This window comes from Vigna radiata, unplaced genomic scaffold (genome assembly GCF_000741045.1).
Source record: "Vigna radiata var. radiata cultivar VC1973A unplaced genomic scaffold, Vradiata_ver6 scaffold_134, whole genome shotgun sequence".
Lineage (NCBI taxonomy): Eukaryota > Viridiplantae > Streptophyta > Magnoliopsida > Fabales > Fabaceae > Vigna > Vigna radiata.
In genome coordinates this window covers 166125-187987 of record NW_014543261.1, presented here as the reverse complement: position 1 = coordinate 187987, position 21863 = coordinate 166125, and the positions used below count along the sequence as shown (strand labels likewise).

At 34.3% G+C, this 21863-nt stretch overlaps 2 protein-coding genes across 2 annotated transcripts; one reads left to right on the top strand and one right to left on the bottom strand.

Annotated features, from left to right (window-relative positions):
- Positions 1-2104: 2104 nt before the first annotated feature.
- On the bottom strand, positions 2105-4511 carry LOC106753574. The gene is made up of 5 exons (XM_022777603.1): positions 4501-4511; positions 4308-4419; positions 2915-3282; positions 2575-2821; positions 2105-2435 (listed from the first exon to the last, which is right to left on the bottom strand). The coding sequence occupies exons 1-5, from the start codon at positions 4509-4511 to the stop codon at positions 2349-2351; spliced, it is 825 nt and encodes a 274-aa protein (XP_022633324.1). The 3' UTR covers positions 2105-2348.
- A 558-nt stretch (positions 4512-5069) lies between these two features.
- Positions 5070-20523, top strand: LOC106753624. The gene is made up of 13 exons (XM_014635450.2): positions 5070-5442; positions 6065-7203; positions 7748-10538; positions 10722-11251; positions 11659-12216; positions 12309-13011; positions 13796-13875; positions 16690-16933; positions 17001-17373; positions 17471-17747; positions 17823-17897; positions 18048-18179; positions 19629-20523. The coding sequence occupies exons 1-13, from the start codon at positions 5070-5072 to the stop codon at positions 20343-20345; spliced, it is 7992 nt and encodes a 2663-aa protein (XP_014490936.2). The 3' UTR covers positions 20346-20523.
- The last annotated feature ends 1340 nt before the right edge of the window (positions 20524-21863 follow it).

Sequence of the window (21863 nt, the reverse complement as noted above, 5' to 3'; positions counted from 1 at the left end):
CAATTAGTGTTATGGTTTGGATGGTAAGGAATCCTTGTACTATATTAGAAACATGATTCATACATCTATAATAAAATCCACCATGTATTATGTGAGACTTGTAGGTAAGTTTGATTCAAAATATACAAAAGAATTAACTTACCCTTCCTTTTTTCAAGCAAAAATCTTATGTTTTGTGCAATTCTTTTAAAAATGTCCACATTTCCCACATAACAAACAATTATTGTTCTTTTAATCTTTTCTTTTGAATTTTCATTTATGTTTGATTAACCTTTAACATCTCTTTGCCTTTATCATGTTTCTTCACCAATTTCTTCTCGGGTCCTTTATTTTCTCCATGGATTACACAATTGAATTGGTTATTTCTTTGATTTTTAAGCCTTATTTCTTCTTGAACAACATGTGCAATTCTTCCACATTTCATTTATCATGCATTTCAGTATAGGTCATTTGAAATAGCTTATACCTAAATGGTAATGATCAAAATGAGTTGTACAAGAAAGTTTTCATTCATAGTTATTCCCAATGCCTTGAGTCTTATTATAATGTTTAACATTTCAATAATATGTTCATGTGACCCATTCAGTGCCTAATGTACTTGTTAATGTCCCAATAAGAGACTTATCAATTGTGTAGGAGCACTCTCCCACAAACCCCATAAACTCTTTTACACTTTCAATGTTCGGAAGAGTCGTCTCAATATTATTTGAGATAGCCATCATCATGAACAATTAAGTTTGTTTGATCTATCCAAAGGCTTTTTGTTCATAGCCGCTAGGGTCAGTAATAACATGATTTGTTCATTCCAATAAGATAAATTATGCCCATTAAGCATTGACACAAATGATACACAAAAATTCATTAGATTAGAATCGATACTTCATAATGAAATTTCACATAAACATTGAGTAATAAAACATAATTTACTCATAACAATTAAACCACAATTAGCGTATATTGGCATTCTCCTTTAAGTGATACATAACATACCAAACACAAACATTATGATGCTAATTATAATATTAATGACAATTAAAATATGTATTAGTTAGATGGGTTTATGAGGTCGAGATTAAGTCTTCTTATACAAATAAACCAAGCTTAGGTCACAATTTAGTCTTCAATTCTCTTTTCCACCATTCAATTTGATTGAGTGTTACCTGTAAAAAGGCAAACCGATGCTAAAATTAGTATTTATCTGAATACCTTAACAACAAATGTGTAGTGAAAGAAACCAACTACCTAAATATCTGTATTTATAGACTTTTGGAATAAACTTTGGATTAGTGTTGGTCCAATTATGGACATAACTAAGACCTAACTTTATGGTTATTGTTATTTGTTGATCTTGTTTGCGATTCGAACGATCGTTTCGTTGTTAGATTGAAGGCTCTGTTGACTGCTTGGTCTATGACTGACTGAGCAGTCATACAATACACATACTACATTAGATATATAAGTAAAAGTAAAGAACACCTAAATTTGTGTACAATTATATTCATTACATATAATATAAAATAAAGTAATAAACCCTAGTCATACAATACACATACTACATTAGATATATAAGTAAAAGTAAAGAACACCTAAATTTGTGTACAATTATATTCATTACATATAATATAAAATAAAGTAATAAACCCTAGTCATACAATACACATACTACATTAGATATATAAGTAAAAGTAAAGAACACCTAAATTTGTGTACAATTATATTCATTACATATAATATAAAATAAAGTAATAAACCCTTGAGTGATATGTACTAGTGCAGTAAAAGGAAACGACCTTGGTTGTTTTGGCCTATACGCACCGGTTCTGCAACCGAGGTATATAAAGACGAGGTAAAAAGCCTATTACTTTTGGTCTTGGTTCTGAACCGAGGTATAAAGATTTATGTTTTTGCCTCGGTTAAAATGAAACCGAGGCATTAGAAAGGTTTTTTTTTTTCCTCAACCTTTATGCAAAAATGGATAATATGCATTTTTAACATCAGGTCATGAACAAGATCACCTCCCATGAACATGTTCAACATCTGCTTATTGTCATTTTCTCTCTTGCATCATACCAAGAAAATATCATAGAAATAGTAAACTTTAAAGTTAACACCATGCTAGAATCATATTCAATTCCTTTCATAACATAACATAAGCATATAACACAAAGAAAAAGAAACAGTTTTTCCTCCAAGCAAATTCATTCCTTCAACCTACACTACAAGGAACACACAACAAAAACCATATCCAGAGAGGAAAACTTTCTCCTTCAATTCCTCTTTACAAAACATGCCAGAACGCCTGAAATAAAAAAAGCCATATCCAGAAATGTCCTCTGCTCTTTCTTCATCTACGTCAAATGGAGCCAACAGCCAAATGAGACATCAAATTTTCCTCTGCAAATTTCGTTAAGCCAACAGCCAACAACCACTTTTCTCTACAAGAAAAAACCCAACAATTCAACACGACCAGCATTTTACTGCACCAAACAACTCAACAATAAACTGTTAAAACTAGGGAAATACAATCAACAAAAACCATATTACAACCAACAAAAACCAGAAGTTTTTTCTTACCAAGATATCCAGTTTCCCATACTGGTTTTTGATGAAATCTACCAGCGATGTTATACTTTTCGGATCAATAACATCAAGTTGATGAAAAACCACATGGCCAGGGAGACCAAGTTCTTTGAGTTTCTCAACAGCTTCAACACCCCTCTTCTCATCTCTGGCTGTGAACACCACAATGAACCCATTTGAAGCCAATTGCTTACATATTGCAAATCCAATTCCCTTATTTGCTTCTGTCACAACAACATACCTACAAAACAGTTTCTCGAGTTAAGCAAAACAAATAATGAAGTTAAGCAACAAAGGAGTTGAATCCTTAAGCAAAAAAAACACGGGAGATTACCTTAGGGCTTTAGGGCGTTTTGTTTTAAAAAGAAAAGAGAGAAGGTTAGGGTAGCAAAGGTAGAGGCCGAACCGTCGTACACGGCGTGACTTCCTCCAACGTAAGCAAGGCGGCTCCGACGACTGGCCTCGGTGAAGACGTGGCGCGAAGGAGCAACGACGTTTCTCTCTTAAGGAGTTGGCTTCTACGGTAGAGCTAAGTGAGGCTATGGCTTCAGAGACGTTGGGAATGGAGGAGGGGTCTTTAAGGGCGGAAGCGGGGCCTTCAGATCTGTAGATCTGAGATTTTTCACCGCCAACGGCCACCGCTTGCTCTTCACTCCAGTGGCGACGCGCTGGCAGGCGAGGTGGAAGTCGCACTCGGAGCCATCACATATGACGTGGTGATGGTGGCTCCCGGCGGCGATGGGGCAGGCAGCGTAAGGAACGAGATTGGGGCATAGAGAAAAATAGGAGAGGGGCTGGGTTTTCCAGATTGAAAAATGGGAGAAAACTGGGAGAGGAGCTAGATTGAGAAAGGCATTTGGGAAAAATTTTCGCAAGGTCCAAGCCCAAGAAGGCTTATATGCCTCGGTCAAAACGAGGCTGAAGTACCTTTTGCCACTGGCTCTAAGAGGGACCGATGTCGTAGAAGTGTGTTCAGTGCGTGCTTTGTAGGTGTGGTAAGGGCTTTATGCCTCGGTTCTGCATAAAACCGAGGTAGTATCACCTTTTCAAAAACTTGTCAGGCTTTTAGGTGGGTTTTAGGCACCGGTTCTTCCTGCAACTGAAAGCGTTGTTCTACTTTGGTCCTGCATGCAACCGAGGCCTATAAGGTCTCCTCAATTTCAATTTTGCCACCGCGTTTTGATAGGCAGCGATTTGATATGAAATGAAATGAGGTATATTGAGTTTAAAGCAAATATTGTACTAGTAAATGTCTTTTATTAATGAATTTCAATATACATATAAACTAATAAACATATAGTATATCATCCTTTATTTATTTTATGAGTAATTTATATAACTATCATTAATTTGGAACAACATAAACATAAAACCTTTGTCTCCTTTGGTGACTAACAAATTCATCTTACATTTAATTTCAAACAAATATAATGTTAGATATTAAATTTTAGAGATTTATTATTTTATTAGTTTTGGGTTTAGTAATATTTGGTTTGATTTTGTTTGAGTTAAAATAGTTATAGGTGGTTTTGATTTTAAGTGGGTTGATATTTTATTGTTCGTTATTATTTGTATTTGGCCCAAGGTCCGATTTGTACCAATTTAAAGGTTGTCAAATAGGGTCACGTTTTTTTAACATATAATACCCACTGGCACTTTCATATATAGATTTCTCTATAACAATTAACATTTTAAGAATTACATATTTTTTTTCATTTCCTATTTACATATTGTTTCGGGTGTAGGGTCCGAGATCGAAGACGCTTCAAACCCTTCCTTCTTCCTCCGCTCTTCCGAACTTTTCCAACTTCTCTTTTTGTTGCGCCGAACAGTTGTGACCTGCAAGTTAGCACTCCAATACTCAAGTCAGCAAAGTCACAGCCAATATAATGTAAGTATATCAAATCAAAAGTGTTATACCTGGCTAACATGCCTGTATTTATAGGCATTAGGCCCAATAATGGGCATTAACTTCTTATAATCGTCGCACCATGTTCCGCAAGATTCGCACATCACTTGTAATCGTCCTGTCATGCAGGTTTCCTTTTCCGTGATATTCGCTCATTAATATCATTAGTTGTCCTTCGTCACTATGCCTGCTCTTCTCAAACACTTGGCCGATCGGTCTACGGATCTAATCGATCACCGACCACCCCCTTATACTACATAAGCTCCCCAAGCCCCAAGCGATGTCATAAGTGAAGGGGTTTGAATACCCAACAATGGATTGTTATGTTGGTTGGATTTGAAGAGTCACAACTTCCCAACCCCATGATCAGCTTTTCATTGAGGGTGGAGATTGGTTCGCCTGTCTTTCAAAACTGGATTCGAAGAGTCATTTATTTCACCATTGGATCGCGTTAAAAAGTGCGGTCACGATGAGCCCACGACACCGCTTTTGGCGGCTATAAATAGGTGGAGGGTCCCTCTTCATCTGCATCGTTCTCTTTCTCAGAATCTTCTCACCGATCTTCTTCTAACTCAAGGTAATGTCTTCCTCCTCCTGGTCAACCAATGAGTCTGGCGACGAGGGTCAGGGGTATGCTGATGGCGTAGCAGCGTCGTCGTCATCGTCCGGATCTTCATCCACCAGCCCCTCCGGTTCTCCTGATCGGCGAGGGGTTGTTTATGAAGATGTAGAGTTTAACGTAGATAATTCTCGAGTATGGACTTCGCTTATCCCTCCTCCTGCGGTGCAGAGGTACGACTGGGCTCCTCATGAGGTTCGAAACTATCTTCCCTACTATAATACCACCAAGTCTATAAGACATCTATTAGAATGGGTAGATTTACTAGCCGACCTTAGAGACGCCGATCAATATTCTCTGGTTGTGTGTCGTTCGAATGAGAGGGCCTGTCACGGTAGGGAGGGATATGAGTTAGACTTTTATATGTATATGTAACCTTATTTCGTGATTTAGGTGTAAGGCTCCCATTTTTTGAGTTTCAAATGGGTGTTCTAAGAGAATTAAACATTTGTCCGACCCAATTACATCCGAATGGGTGGGCCTTCATACAGGCCTTCAGTGTACTCTGCATTGGCCTACAGTTAATCCCTACCCCTGCCTCCTTTCTTTATTTCTTCTGTGTCCTCCCGAGTGCCAACAAATCTTGGATATCGTTGGACCCTGTGAAAGATAAACAATTATTTATTTCTTTCAACTCTTCATACAAGAACTTCAAGTTCAACTTTTTCAAAATAGCCATACGGGAATCCAGTCGGGCAAAATATTTCTTCGATGATGGCCGTTCAAAATTTCCACTCTACTGGACAGAAAACCCGAAGCGAGTGAATTCTTAGGCCAAATCTGATATGTCGAGGATGAATTAGAAGTAACCCGCCAGATCGACCAGCTACCCCGGAAGACCTCGTCTCGCAAACTCATTGATCTTCTTGGGACCGACACTCTACGTGATAGAGTGTTTGGTAAGTTTTTCTCTTATTTTCTCTTCAGGTCTATCTAAATTTGTTTTGTTATTTCAGATTTCTTTGGCGGTATGGAGCAACATCAATCTTTTGCACGCATAATGGCCATTAAAAATAGACTGGGAATTGCTGGGGAAGGAACATCGTCTCCCGCCAAGCAAACCGGATTTTCGAGTAACACCCCTGTTCATTTGGTGAACCCAGCTTTGAAGATTGTTGACACCCCAACTCCTGCTGCTGACACAAAGCCCATCAATCCCGAAGCTGTTAAGGTCAAAGCTAAGAGGAAGCCCTCCCAAGAGAAAACTCCCTCTCCTCCAAAGAAACGAAGAATCCACGCCCCCCTGCTTACTGGGCCTCTAGACCCGAACGTTCATGTAGCCGAACGTTTACAATTCAATCTCAACGTTGAGGAGAAAAAACCCTTCAAAGTAATGTCCCTCAGCGAGTCTTTGAACATGGCCTATGAACTTATAGCTCGGGCTAGTGTTTGTATGAACTATTTCGCAGGGACGACAAAGCCTTTGTTGGTTGCCGAACTAGAGACAACCCGCAAGGATTTGGAGGAAGTAAAAAAGGAAAATACTACACTTTCTTCCTGCCTCAAAGAGGTTACGAAAGCTGTAGAGGATGATCGAGTGAAGGCTGCAAACTCCCTCAAAGAGGCTCAGGATGAAATTACTCATCTCAAGCAGTCCACCGACAACTTGAGGCTAGATCTGCAAAAAGCTTCTTCTAAAAATAAGAAACTGATCAAGGAGAGAGACGCTGCTATAGCCAATCGGGATAAAATGGCAACCGAAAATGTAACACTAGGGGATGAATTATGCGAGGAACGTCAGTGTGGATTCGATCAAGGGGTCGCCCAGTGTCACTACTTCTTTAACACTCCCTTGGAACATGAAGGATTTGACATTATGAAGGTGTATGTGGACGGCCAGCTCGTTAAGCTCTCAGTTCCCGAGGCTGATACAGATTCCGCCGCTGTCATCAAGACCATTCCTTTGGTCCACCCGATCGTCACAGGAGAAGTCGTCGACATTTCTTCCACAGAGAAAAACCCTAAGGCTTCAAACCCTTCCTTCTTTCTCCGCTCTTCCGAACTTCTCCAACTTCTCTTTTTGCTGTGCCGAACGATTGTGACCTGCAAATTAGCACACCAACGCTCAAGTCAGCAGAGTCACAGCCAATATAATGTAAGTATATCAAATCAAAAGTGCTATACCTGGCTAACATGCCTGTATTTATAGGCATTAGGCCCAATAATAGGCATTAACTTCTTATAACCGTCGCACCACGTTTCGCAAGATTCGCACATCACTTGTAACCGTCGTGTCATGCAAGTTTCCTTTTCCGTGATATCCGCTCATTAATATCATCACTTGTAACCGTCGTGTCATTCAAGTTTCCTTTTCAGTGATATCCGCTCATTAATATCATTAGTTGTCCTTCGTCACTATGCCCGCTCTTCTCAAGCTCTTGGCCGATCGGTCTACGGATCTCACCGATCACCGACCACCCCCTTATACTACACATATTTTTTTCTAAAATTGATACGATTTAAAAGGGTTGCTATAAATATAAATAAATATCAACAAAATTAAACTTACAAAATATATATAATGTTAATTTGGTATATAATGCATGTTTCAGTTCAAACTTTGATAAAACATACCAAATTTATCAAAATAAAAAAGATATGATAAAGTAATCATACATGATACATCTTTTGTTTTTCAGGTTAAAGAAAGTTGCATTTGGTGGAACAAATTGATGGACTGCTTTGTGGATTTTGCATCTTCTGTTTCAAGAGATTTAGTGTGTGGGGCTTTAAATCAATTGCGTTATCTTTACTCCTTTAACAATTTTGTCAAAAAGCTTGAGCAAGGAGAGGACGATTTGATTGTAACAAGAGATGATGTCCAAAAATCTGTTGAAGATGCCAAGAGAAAAACTAGAGAGACTAGTGGAGTTGTTGTCAAGTGGCTGAAAGATGCTATGAGTGACATAGGTAAAGTGAATCAGTTGCTAGAAGAGGCAAGAACAAAAAAAATGTGTTGCTTTGGGTATTGTCCAAATTGGATTTGGCGATATCGTATAGGAAAAAAACTAGCATATAAATTTTTTGACCTTGAAAAGTTCATTGATCAGGGTAAAAAATATGTGTCATTTAACCGCATCCCTGCGCTACCTTCAGGAACCCTTCACATTCTTTCAGAAAAATCCATGAATTTTGAGAGTAGACAATCTGCATACGAGCAACTACTAGATGCAGTGAAAAGTAATGATGTTTCCATGATTGGGTTGTATGGAATGGGGGGTTGTGGTAAAACCACATTAGCAATGGAGGTTATGAAATTAGTAGAAGCAGACCATCTTTTTGAAAAAGTTCTTTTTGTACCTGTTTCTAGTACAGTGGATGTTCGGAAGATTCAAGAAAAAATAGCAAGTTCATTGCAATTTAAATTCCGAGAAACTGAAGAAATGCAGAGAGCCCAAAGATTGTGCTTGAGATTAATTCTAGAGAAAAATATTTTTATAATTCTAGATGATGTGTGGGAGAAGCTTGACTTTGGTCGTATTGGGATTCCTTCTTCTGAACACCATAAAGGATGCAAGATTCTCATTACCAGTAGATCAGAAGCAGTTTGTACCTCAATGGATTGTCGAAGAAAATTTTACTTGCCAATTTTAACCGATGAAGAAGCATGGACTCTTTTCCAAAATAAAGCACTTATAACAGAAGCCACCTCTGATACCTTAAAGGAAATGGGAAGATTAATTTCCAATGAATGTAAAGGATTGCCGGTTGCCATTGCAGCTGTTGCTTCTAGTTTGAAGGGAAAAGTTGAGACAGTATGGAGTGTTGCATTGAATAAATTGAGACATTCTAAGCCAATAAATATTGAAAGAGGTTTGACTGACCCCTACCAGTGCTTGCAGTTGAGCTATGACAATTTGGATGATAAAGACGCTAAATCACTTTTCCTATTGTGCTCAGTGTATCCTCAAGGTTCAGAAATCCCAGTAGAACATTTAACAAGATATGCAATAGGATTAGGTGTAGTTGGAGAAGTTGACTCATATGAAGAGGGAAGGAGTGAAGTGATTGCAGCTAAAATTAAGCTTGTTAGTTGTTGTTTATTGTTGGATGCAGATGATGAATGTGTCAAGATGCATGACTTAGTTCATGATGTGGCCCACATAATAGCAAAAAATGAGAATAAGATGATCAAGTGTGAAATGGAGAAAAATGTTAGAGTGGGACAAAATTCTGTAAGATATCTATGGTGTGTGAAATTTCCAAATGATTTGGATTGCTCCAATCTTGAGTTTTTATACTTAGAGACAAAGATGAAAGAATTTGATGGGATTTTCAAAAGAATGGGAACGCTCAAAGTTTTGATTCTTGTCAACGATGAGGATGGAAAAACTCCATTGTCAACACTATCTTTCAAAACATTAACAAACCTTAGTTGTCTATTCATTTATAGTTTTGAATTGAGCGACTTCTCATTTTTAAGCGGTATGAAGAATCTTCAAAGTCTCTCGTTATATTATTGTTTACTGCCTTCATTTCCTGAATTACAAACCGATGTAACAGCCTTGAAATTGTTAGAGTTGAATGAATGTGACATTAAAGTGAAGAATTTTGAAGGGATGAAGAGAATCCCGCTTTTGGAAGAGTTGTACATTATTGAAGGAGAATGGGATGCTAACAGTGAAGATAATATTGAATTCTTTAAGACGTTTAGCTTTCCCGAAACACTGCAAAGGTATGGAATTGTATTAGGGTCTGATAACTTTTATAATTTTAATGATGGAGATATTTACATTCATGGAAGAACTTTATTACTTAACCATTTTGACATATCAAATGAGGTAATAAAGGGTTTGGCAAAAAAAGCAAAGGATCTATTTGTACGAAATATTCATGGAGGTGCAAAAAATATGATCCCGGATATATTTGAAATTGAAGGAGGAGGTTTGAATGAGCTGAATAAGTTGGAGATACGTTATTCTAAAGAGTTAGAATGTTTGATTGACACTAGTAGTCACTCGAGTGAGGTGGTAACTCTCTTCTCCAACTTAGAGAAGTTGGATTTAAGTAATTGTCGACGGTTGAAATTTCTCTTCACATATGTGGTTGCTCAAAATTTGGTACAATTGAAAATATTAAAAATATCAAGATGTCGTAAACTGGAGCATATATTAACATATGATGAGAAAAGTCAAGATGAATTCACCAGCGGGCATCCTGTACAAATCTTCCAGAATCTGGAAGATGTAAAGATAAAAAGGTGTCGAGAACTAAAACATATATTCCCAGCCAACATTGTTGGAGGCTTAACTCAATTGAAAGTGCTCAAGATAGAAAGATGTGAGAAGCTAGAACAAATAATTGGAGATATTGTTCCATCAACAGAGCAGGATAGAAAAGAAGAACTTGATGAAATCGTTGAGGAAGGAAAGCTTCCACATTTATATAACACTTCATTTCCAACAACAACATTTGTGAAGCAAAGCCCAGGTACATTTTTCTTTTTTCATTTATAAATATGTTTAAGCATGTATTAGTAAGTCTGAATGGTATTGCTGAGTTAAAAATGGTGACACATGTAGCTTTGAACTTATTAACTGATAGTTTGACGCTCTAGGTTGTGGTTTTAGTTCCTAGCAACCAATATTTATTTAATTTGTAATTGCTTTTCAGGAACTCTATCCAGCCTTGGAAGGCTTAAGATAAAATGTTGTGGGAAGTTAGGTTCAATTTTTACAGCATCGATAGCTAAGACCTTGACTTCTTTGGAAGAATTGTTCATAGAAGACTGCGAAAGTTTGAAGGATATAGTAACTCACGAAAGCATTTTTGAGGATGACTATGATTGTCAGAGTGATATTTCAATCTTCCAAAGTTTGAAAAAGCTACATATCAGTGAATGTGACTTATTGGAGGGTATATTCCCTGTTTCTTTAGTTGGAGAATTGAATGATATAACAAATAAAGAGGCTGCTGATTTGAAAGACATCTCTAGTCGAAATAATACTCAAATCGAGCTTCCTGCTTTACAAGTACTTGAACTTGATCTTATTCGGAACAGAACCATTGTTGGTAGTTATGATGTGATATGTCCATCTTTAAGAACACTATCATTGGATATTGGGAGATATGTTGGGTTTTTCAACATAAATTTTTCAACTGATGCTTCAGAAGCTACAAAAAGGGATTTTATTGCAATCAAGGTATGAAAAACCATCATTTACATTGTTTCTCTCTTTGGGAATTTACAAAACTTAATCTAAATATTTGAATTTCAAGATGATGTTGTGTTATAAGTAATAAAAATGGTCTTACATGCCCTGCCACTTGCTAGTAACCTGAACTCATACCATAGGTGCAACATAAATTTTTAATATTTAAATATTGGGATAGATTATTTGGAATAGATTAACTTTGGAAAATTATTTTGTTTAATAGGTTAAACAGAAAGCAATTATTTTTGCGAAGAAACAAGTGAATCTAAATAATTATAGACATTGCTTAAACTTTTATCTAAACGAACAGTATGATAGAAATGGAATACGTTAATAACCAGAGTTAAGAAAATATTCAGTTTGGTTTAAGAAGTATATTGGTGTATAAATTGCAGATATCGAACTCAGATTTTGATCCGCCGATTGGAAGTGTTGAATGTCTTTCAAAACAGCCACATGGTTTGAACTTGATTATGACACAAAATATTAGAGAGATTGAACTGAAAGGCTTTGATAGTGCAAAGTACCTTTTTAAACTGTCCAATGTTTCATCATTGATGATGTTGGAAATTTTGATAATTAAGGAATGTGATGGACTTGAGTACATTATAGACACTGATGATGAATATGGCAAAGAGAATATGAAAGCTATCTTTCCTAACTTAAAACAACTCTCAGTGATTAATTGTTCTCAATTGAAATATATTATTGGCCAACATCACGTAGCTAATAAGGATTATAAGGAGATTTATATTCAATTCTCAGCATTGGAAATACTCTATCTTTGGAATCTACCAAACTTTGTTAGCATTTGTTCTACCAACACTATCAGTGTGACGTGGCCATCTTTGAAGGTCTTTGAGAGTTACAGTTGTTTGTATCCATTGTATGGTTCTGTTAGTTGTTTGACGATTCCTACAAATTCAAGAGAGCCTATTATCACAAGTACGAAGGTAGTTTTGTCTTCTTTTTTTTTTTTTAATGATTATTAATTATTTTTTCCTTTTTCGGTTATGTTTTTACATTTGCTCTTAATGTCCTATAGGATCCGAAAGGGATTCAGAACCATCTCCTCACTTTGCAAACTCTAAATATAGCGTATTCTGATGCAGAACATATTTTTTGTCTTAATGAAGATGAAATGATTGGCCAACAAGTGAGTTTAAGGTTAGAGAACTTGGGGTTACAATTTCTATCTCAAATGACTTATATTTGGGTGGCTCCCAACAACTCACTTACTCTCCAACATCTTACCACATTAACAATATGGGAATGTGAAAAGTTGGAAGTAATCTTTCCAAAGTCTGTTGTAAGATTCTTACCACAGTTGAAGCTTTTGAAGATAATGAAATGCAAAGAATTAAGACAAATCATTGAAATGGATAAAAAATTTTCTACTGTTGTTTCTCCTCAGCCATGCTTCCCAAAACTAGAAGCATTGCATGTTGATGATTGTCACAAGTTGAAAAGATTATTCTCTGGATCTTCTTCTAATGACCTTCCCAATCTTCTTCTTCTGGCCATAAATGGAGCCAATGAACTAGAAGAGCTTGTTGGATGTAAACAAGAAAAGATTAAAATTGAGCTTCCAAGACTCAAACTTTTAATATTTATGCATCTTCCAAACCTCAGTCAAGAGATTGAATTGCATAATTTAAAGAATTGTATTGTCTACAAATGTCCAAAACTCTCTTTGACTTCAACAACTACTCTTCAGAAGCTCCGTGAAGATTTTCCTTATGAAGAAGGTAAATACTATATAAATCAATTCTTAAACTATTACAGTATAGAAATGAGATAACTCTGCTATCTAATTCTTTTCTAAATAAATGTTGCTCTTAACTCGTATACACTCTCAAAAAGGAAGTTTATGAGTTTCAAATTAAATGTAATTTTTATCTCACTTTTATTCAACAACCAAAATATATTAATTATTAGACTCAAATTATTTTAAGAAATTAACTCTTTTTTTTAGTCATTTTCACATTTTTTTTTTGCACTATTACAATTTAGTTATCTATGTAATTTAATCTATCCTAGTGTACTATTACAATTTATTATTTTTAATTTTTTTTATGATGTCAAGAAATATTATATAATTCTTATATTAACTAAATGTTTTGAATTCCCTTATTCTAACTCCACAATCCACAACGCTAATTCGTTCACAAAATATGATCACATTTGAAATAAGTCTTTCATATTAATATATTGGCATGGTTTCCAATTCCCAACCGAGTACCACCAGAAGTTTTTAAAATTAGATCATTAACTTAATTTTTGCTGCAAGTCTTTTAGTATCAGGTTCTAGTAATTTTAGTTATGAAGAAAACTGTTGTAAAGGGTAGGATCCCCAAGACGTAGAGTCGCCACTTTATTTTGATGGGTGTGATAAAAATATTCCCAACTATTTATATCTTTTTTTTTAATTGTAATGATATAATGATCCATCATGGAAAGTTGAGGTTGTATTCCTTTTTGTTATGAATTTCATTTTCACGTTAATTTCCTAATACATATATCTTTCTACAGATTTCATAAACGCTGAAGTTGGTAGTTGGGAATTTGAAGCCATAGTAAGATCCATAGACGATAAGTTCATTTCATCACAGGTCAGAACCAACCAATCTATGAATATAAATAAAATAAAATAAATTTAATAGCCGATAATGTCTCATTATTAGAATAACATTTTTCAATTTAACGTACTAAATTTGATCTCCTTTTTATTAAAACAAATAAATGTAATCCATTACCCACAAAATTCTTAAAGTAAATCATCTTTGGTAAATCAACAGAAGCCACCTTAATTACCAACAAAGAAAATTGTTGTTCTCCCTTGATTCAGATAAAAGGACCATTGCATTAGATAAAGTCATATATGTCAACTAATTATGAATCAAATAGAAGTTAGTAACCTAAATATGGAGAAGAAGGAAGTATAGTCACAATGAAAGTTATCTTACCAAACTTACCTTTTGCATTGTAAATATGAAACTGACAACATTTATTGGAAAAGTTCTACCTTATCACTGATAGACTAGCAATACCAACTACTGCTTTCGAATTTAGAAGCCCGCCTCTAATTTGTAATATTACTAAACATATAAATGGATTTTGTAATATTAAGGCTAACTCCTAAAAGGAAACCGTAAAGGAGATTTTCCATACCAATATGCACTTGAAGAAGCAATAGTAATAGGGCTCCTTTCAAACTTTAGAGTTGTTGGGTTTTAACATATAAGAGGCAAAATAATGAAAGGGAAACTGATCTATTTTATATAAGTATAAATATTTATACTATATAATTTGTAACCAACTTTTAAAAAATATATACTAAACTAATTAATTTAAATAATGCCTAAAATTCTCCTAAGAAATAGAATATAAATATTTTTATTTAATAGCCTTGACTCTTTCAACCACATGTTGTTTGAGTCACAAGTCTTTTCATCCTTGCTTGGATCATCTAAAGTTCCTCCACTTTTGGAAGTCTCGATCACTTTTGGTTTCTTTATCTTTTCAAGAACTGCGTCTAACTCTGTCAGTGTCTTTCACTTTTTCAGTATTGCATTGTTGCTCCGCATTTTCAGCTTCTGTTTCAGGAAGAGTTGTCTTTGGATGTTTTTCTTCCTATAATTTTTCTGGTTTAATTTGACTTTCACCAACTTTAACACCCACTAGCTTTACTTTCTTGCCATTCAGAGATGGAGTATTTTTAGGTCCTTCGACATTTGTATATACTAATTGTAGTTCATTTGTTGCTCTCCAAAATTTGTCTTTTTGAAAAGGCAACCTTGTTTGTTTTCCATATTTCAAAGTTGCACATACAGGTGATTTCTCTTCAAATTTAGGCAGCCTTTGTACCTGCATATTGTCTTCAACATTGTGCACAACAAATTGCTCTTTATCAATCAAATTCAAGGCAAAGCTCTTGCCTTTCATTTGAACTCTGAATAATTCTTTATTATTCGAATACAAGTTTTGGTCAATTCAAGGAACATATAAAACATCAGTAATTGATTTCAAACATGTGCAACCTTTGATCGCGATGGTTCCTTTACCCTTCACTGCTATTTTTTCCCCGTTTCCAATTCTGACATTTGTGTTGTAGGTTGCATCAAGATCTTTGAATAATTCTTTATCGTAAATCATGTGGTTCGTGCAACCATTATCAATTAGCCAACTTTATGTTGATCTTGCATTAGCAAAGCAAGAAACAACAAAAAATATGTCTTCTTCACCGTCTTCAACCACAGCTTGTACATTCTCTTATTTTTCTGTTGACTTGCATATTTTCTCCACATGCCCTAATTGTCCACATTTATGGCATTTCACATTTGGCCTCCACCAACACTTTGTATGTGGATGATTATTTTTCTTACAAAAAGGACATGATGGAAAAACATGAGAGGATTTGTTATCATTCTTGTGGTTGAAACTTCCTAACCTTTTTTTCAGTAATTTAGCTGTCAAATCCCCTTCAATATGGCATTCTTCTCTCATGAGTCTCTTCTTTGTTCTGGAGCCTGAAGTGCTGTCAAAAGTTCTGCTAAGGTAATAGTAGAAAGATCTTTTGAATTCTCCAAGGAAGTTAATGTGGCTTCATATCTTTCTGGAATTGTTCAAGTATTTTTTGAACAATTCGAGAATCAGGAATCTCAGTGCCTAGAAGACATATTTTGTTTGCAATGTTGAGAAGCTTGTCCGCATAATCTTTGATTGTCTCTGAATCTTTCCTCCTCTGCATCTCAAGTTCTCGAACCAGATTCAAAGCTTGCATTCCTTTGACTCTCTCATTGCCTTCATACTCTTCCTTCAAAAACTTCCAGATTTCATGTGTCATTTTCAACGTCATTATTCTGTTGAAAATGACTGGAGATACAGCTGTGAACAAAACTGATTTGGCTTTGGACTTTCGAAGCTTGCTTTCTTTGTGATTTTTCATTTGAGCAATCGTAGGATTATTTGGCAAGGGAGCCACTTCGTAGTATTGTTCTACCGCTTCCCATACATCGTTAGCATCTAGATATGCTTCTATTTTGACAACCCACATTTGATAGTTTTGTCCATCAAATACAAGTATAGAAGTAAGATCATTTTTGCTCTGATACCAATTATTGGGTTTTAACGTATAGGCAAAAGAATAAATGGGAAACTGACATCTTTTATTGAGCATAAACATAAATATTTATACTATATAATTTGTAACCAACTTTTAAAAAATATATACTAAACTAATTAATTTAAATAATGCCTAAAATTTTCCTAAGAAATAGAATATAAATATTTTTATTTAACAGTCTTCACTCTTTCAACCACATGATTATGAATATTAATTTAAATTGTGTTATAAATATTTATACTATATAATTGAAACTTTAGAGCACTCCCTTAATCGTACTTTTTCAATTTGTAATACACAGGACATTGAGGACTTAGGAAATAAGAGCATTAAATCTTCATCCACTGGAGTTGAAGACACTGGCATTGAAGATGCTGTTGCAACTCACATTGATTCCAAGGTAGTTGAACAAGACGATAAGGTGACTGAAGGCAAGCCAGGAATAGTGGCAAGCCAAGGAATCCAAGTACAAGAACGGTTGAACCTTTTGCATAAACAAGAGGGAATAGATTTTGTTCCTAACAACAACATTGACATTTCTTCAGGTTTCTTATTTCTTATTTTCTCATTTCCATCCTATATTTCCATATCACCCTCTCAAATTTCTTACAGCTTCTTCTGCAGATATCCGTACAAGATTAGGAGCATATAAACATTTTGTTGATCTGGATGATACACAGATTTCTCTTCTGGTGGAGGCAATAACAACATATCCTCATCTCTGGAATGCTTCCAAGAAGTTTAGTGAGCGCTTTCAAGCTTGGAGGTTGAAAATTTTGGCAGATATGTTGTTGTTCCTTCAGATGGAAAGTGTCCACAGTGTTATTCCTCAAAAAGAAAAAGAGTTCTATAAACTATGTGAAGAAGCTATTTTAGTTGGATTTGAGAGTTCATGGGTAGAGGAAATGCGTCAACGTGTTGTGGCGAGGGATCCTAAGCTGGGAGAGGACATTGCACGGAGACAAATAGATGAGAATTCTAAGAGGTATGACTATTTTATTAGATGAGTATACATTTGGTGGCATATGAAATTCTTACAAGATTGATAGCATCANTTTCTNAGTNTTTTGTTCTCTGGCAAGCAATTTAAGCTTGTTAAACAGGTATAGTAGTGGGGACATGATAGAATATTCCCAGGCTGTTGAAGAAGGTGATGGGCCAAAGATTAGCTTGGAAGAAGGTTCTGACTTGGTTGATAAAGAAGGTGAAATAGGTGTTGTTTCTAATGACCACATTGTTGCTCTGAGAAATGAAGAAGCAGAGCAGGAATTTGTTGCAGAAGTTTTCACTTCAGAAATACCAAGAATAGGAACATCATTAACAAACTCGCAAACAGTTGAAAAGCCAACACCCTCATGTGTGAGTCTAATAAATCTTTTTATGAGTATTGGATGAGACTATTTTGATTTTACACCTTTTTATTACTTTCTTTAGCCATTGGTGGACACACAGCAGACTGGTGAACAGTGTCAGATGAAGCAGAAAAAACCAGTTGGTGAAATTCCTAAGGTAAATGACAAACAAAAATACCATAAATTATTCTAAATTAATATGCATGTCCACTTGCCATCAACAATAACCCTGCTAATATAAGTCATAGAAAGATATGAAGTTTGTAACTTATTACACCAAAGCTACTTATCATTTGTTTTTGCACAGAGTATTGAGCAAGTTGCTTTAGAGGAAACCATAGCAAAGAACACCAATATGGCAGCTTCATCAATTCTTTCCGAATCCGCCACCTCTAAGTTGGATCCAACAGTTACTTTACAACGTAAATCACATCTACATGTAAGTTTATTTTATATAATTAACATTTCCAACATTTTGGTCAAAATAAAAATGATTTATCAAAATGGCATTTTGTTGATAATATTAATGATAATTAAATAAAATATAATTCCTAATAAAATAAAGGTTTATATCCTTTTTTGTCCCTAAGTTAAGTTCTGATGTTCAGTTTAGTCCCCGCTCTTAAAAATGTCAACCTTTAGTCCCTATGATATGAAAAATGTATCAAATCAGTCCTCATGACAACACTTAATGAACAACAAATCACAAGTTTTCATACCTAGGTATCCAATATTTTGNGATTTTTTAACGGAAGGTGTTATGAACAACAAATCACTTAATGAAAAACTTGTGATTTGTTAACGGATAAGACTGATTTGATACATTTTTCATATCATAGGGACTAAAGGTTGACATTTTTAAAAGCGGGGACTAAACTGAACATCAGAACTGAACTTAGGGACCAAAAAGGATTTAAACCTAAAATAAATAATTATAATGATAATATCTCAATAGATACTATCAAAATGGCATTTTGTTGATAATATTAATTTAATATATTTTTATTTAAACTACTTTTTAGAAAATATTTCAGTTTTAAAAATATTTTTCAATTTTAAAAATTAGTTATTATTTTTTATTCAGAAAATATTTGATATTTTGTTACATTTTATTTATATATAGAGTACATAAATAAAATGAAATAACAAGTTCCACTCTATATTTCTTATATCTCTTCAAAACCTTTAAAAATATGAATACCAATCAATAATATAAGTAAAAGTCACATATACTTGAGCAAAAATATATCATATAAAGCAAAAATATATCATATAAAAAGAAACTCATTCTCGAAAAGAGATTGTAAGGAATAATATCTAAGTATAAGTGTGAAGTCCCCCACATTAAGTAATGTCAGAAAATGAAAATTTTTCAAAATACTCTAAAATCTAATTTCTTGTTTGTCATATTGATATTAATTATAAATCTTGTGTGGTGGGGAAGTTGATTGTATGATTAAAGGTTAGGTGAGAAAGAGTAATAGCATTTATTATTTCTAGGCTTACATCTCTTATAAATAAGAGAGATACCTTTTTTTGTAAAATATAACCCACTGCACACATATATTGGAAAAAAATCAATAACTCCCTTATCTGTTTTCTCTCTTGTTTTATAACCATCATAATATAAACACCATATAAAAAGAAAAATTATAAATCCATTATTTTAAGGTTTAAGGTTAGAAGTAATGTTAATTTCTTGGATTGGACTAAACTCACATTTATATAATTTCTTCTTTATAACCTCTCGAAAGAAAAACAACAATAACAACACAATTTTACTTCTACTTGCACTTATATGACTCCTCCAAAATGGTATTAAAAAACTCAATACTTTATAACTATTGTGGTTTGATGCTAACGTGTTATATTTTTTTTTTCCTTCCAGAGTGAAATTAGGAGCAGCCAAATTGAGGCACGTATTACTAAAGAAAGTGAAAGTCATCCTGAACTCATTCAAGACTTTGGGGGCAATGATATGATACCAATTGCTTTGGGGAAAGAGGGTGAAGATAATATAGTTGTAAAGACCCTTGTTGAGCTTGAAAACTATCTCAAGATGTCTCTCAAGGACATAGTTGGTTCTGAGACTAACACCCTCCGTCTTTTTTCTACCCTTAATTTTCTGTCCAACCTTCCTTTCAAAGATGTCACTCTATCAGATAGACTCAAACATATTATAAAGACTATGCACCAACACTTCCCAACCATTCTATGCTCCTTTAAGCAACGCTTTGTTACCACTGACAAGTTGGAAGAACTTGAAGCTCGTCAAAATGAGGTTGCCATTAAAATTTCTGAGGCAAAGAATTTCAATGATGAAGCTCAACTGAAGGAAGTGGTTTTGAAAGAACAAATCAATAGGTTGAAGGAAGAAATAAAAGTTTGTGAGACTGCCTTATCATCTCTGGATGAGGGAAAAGATAAATGCATTGCGGAAACAATAAGGTACAAAATGGAGCTTGAAAATGTGAGAAAAAGCAAATCTCAAATGGTGGAAGATCAAAGAAAAGTTGAGCAAGAATTGTTTGAAGTGGCTTATAAATGGTCAGTTCTCTGTAGTGAATATGAGCTCGATCGCATGGTTGCAAGGAATCCTTCATGAGGACTTTCGTTGTTCATTGTTATCAATACTTCCAACTATAGTATAATGTTGAGACTTCCAACTTTTTCACGTAGCTTGGTGTCATGAATAAATTTAACGTAGGTTTGTTACCTTGTTTGTTGTGTAAGAGGCTTCTCTTGGTGAGACAAATACAAAGCATGTGTTATGAAAAACCAAAAGTGCTATTTGTTCTATTTATGTAACTTATGGTTTCATTGTTTCCCTTCCTTCAATAAGTGCCTTATATATTATGTGTAATTAAGGACTTCCAATTCTACAATTCTACTCCTATTAGTGTGTCATGGCAAAGCATATGAGGGATAATTTTTTAGCATTTATGTTTAAGAGAAACAAGTAGAAGATTTTGGAATGGAACAAACCAATCCATTTGAAGACTTTTTCGAAACTTTAGTGGGAAAAACATCATTGAAGATTATTAGAGCAAACCGATTTACATCAAGTATATGGAGCTCCTAATTTTTCTTTATCAAATTAAAATTCAAAATTACTATTTTCTTGTTTTACTTATGACAGATCTATTGTTCATTCGTAATGAGTGTTTTTATTCTCAAAATATCATTTACTTTTTTTATGTACGAAGTTAATGATCGTCTTTAATGTCATAAAAATAAGCATATTAACGAGTAAAAGCGTAAGAAATAATCCGAATATGTATCAAAATCCCATAGAAATAACAAAATTAAACCGAATATAAACAAAAATGAAAGATTTATTATCTTAAAATTTTAAATTAAAAATTATACTAAACGTCTCGTTAATGTGACATAAATATCACACCAATATATAATTTTTTCCTAATAACCCCTCTTAACAACCACATTAAAAATACAACAAGGATATAATATATATATATATATATATATATATATATATATATATATATATATATATATATATATATATATATATAAGCATACGCCTGTTTTTCAGTTGGTACGTTTTAACAATGTGTACAGGATTATACTAGACAAAAATACCCTCATTTATCATGGATTATAAGATTTAAGGTTAAGGATATTTAAATAATTTTCATTCTCAAAACTAAAAAAAAAAAGAAACCCCAAAACCCTTACTCACCTCCCTCATTCCTCTCAACCCTTTCTCTTTCATCTCTCTCACTCCAACAACATTTTCTCTGTCATCTCTCTCACTCCAACAGTTATCCCTACTGTTGTCCCAATTGAAAAAAAAAATCAGAAACCTTTTGTCATCATATCTGTCATCACTCCATCATTTTTTCAATTGAAGATGGTGGTGGTAATTTGAATCAAAGATATTTTTTAAAAATTGAAAAAGTTTACTCTTTTATAATCATTTTATATTTATTAATGTGTGTAAAATGAATATAAACTTTGTCACTTTATGTTACTCTTTCCAAATCTCAAAGGTAAAAAATGATTTTACTGTATTTTACTGTTTTTTTTATCTTGCACAGTGGTTAAAGAGCTCCCTAGGAGTACAATTCTTTCAATTCTAGGTTGTAATCTTACATCATGT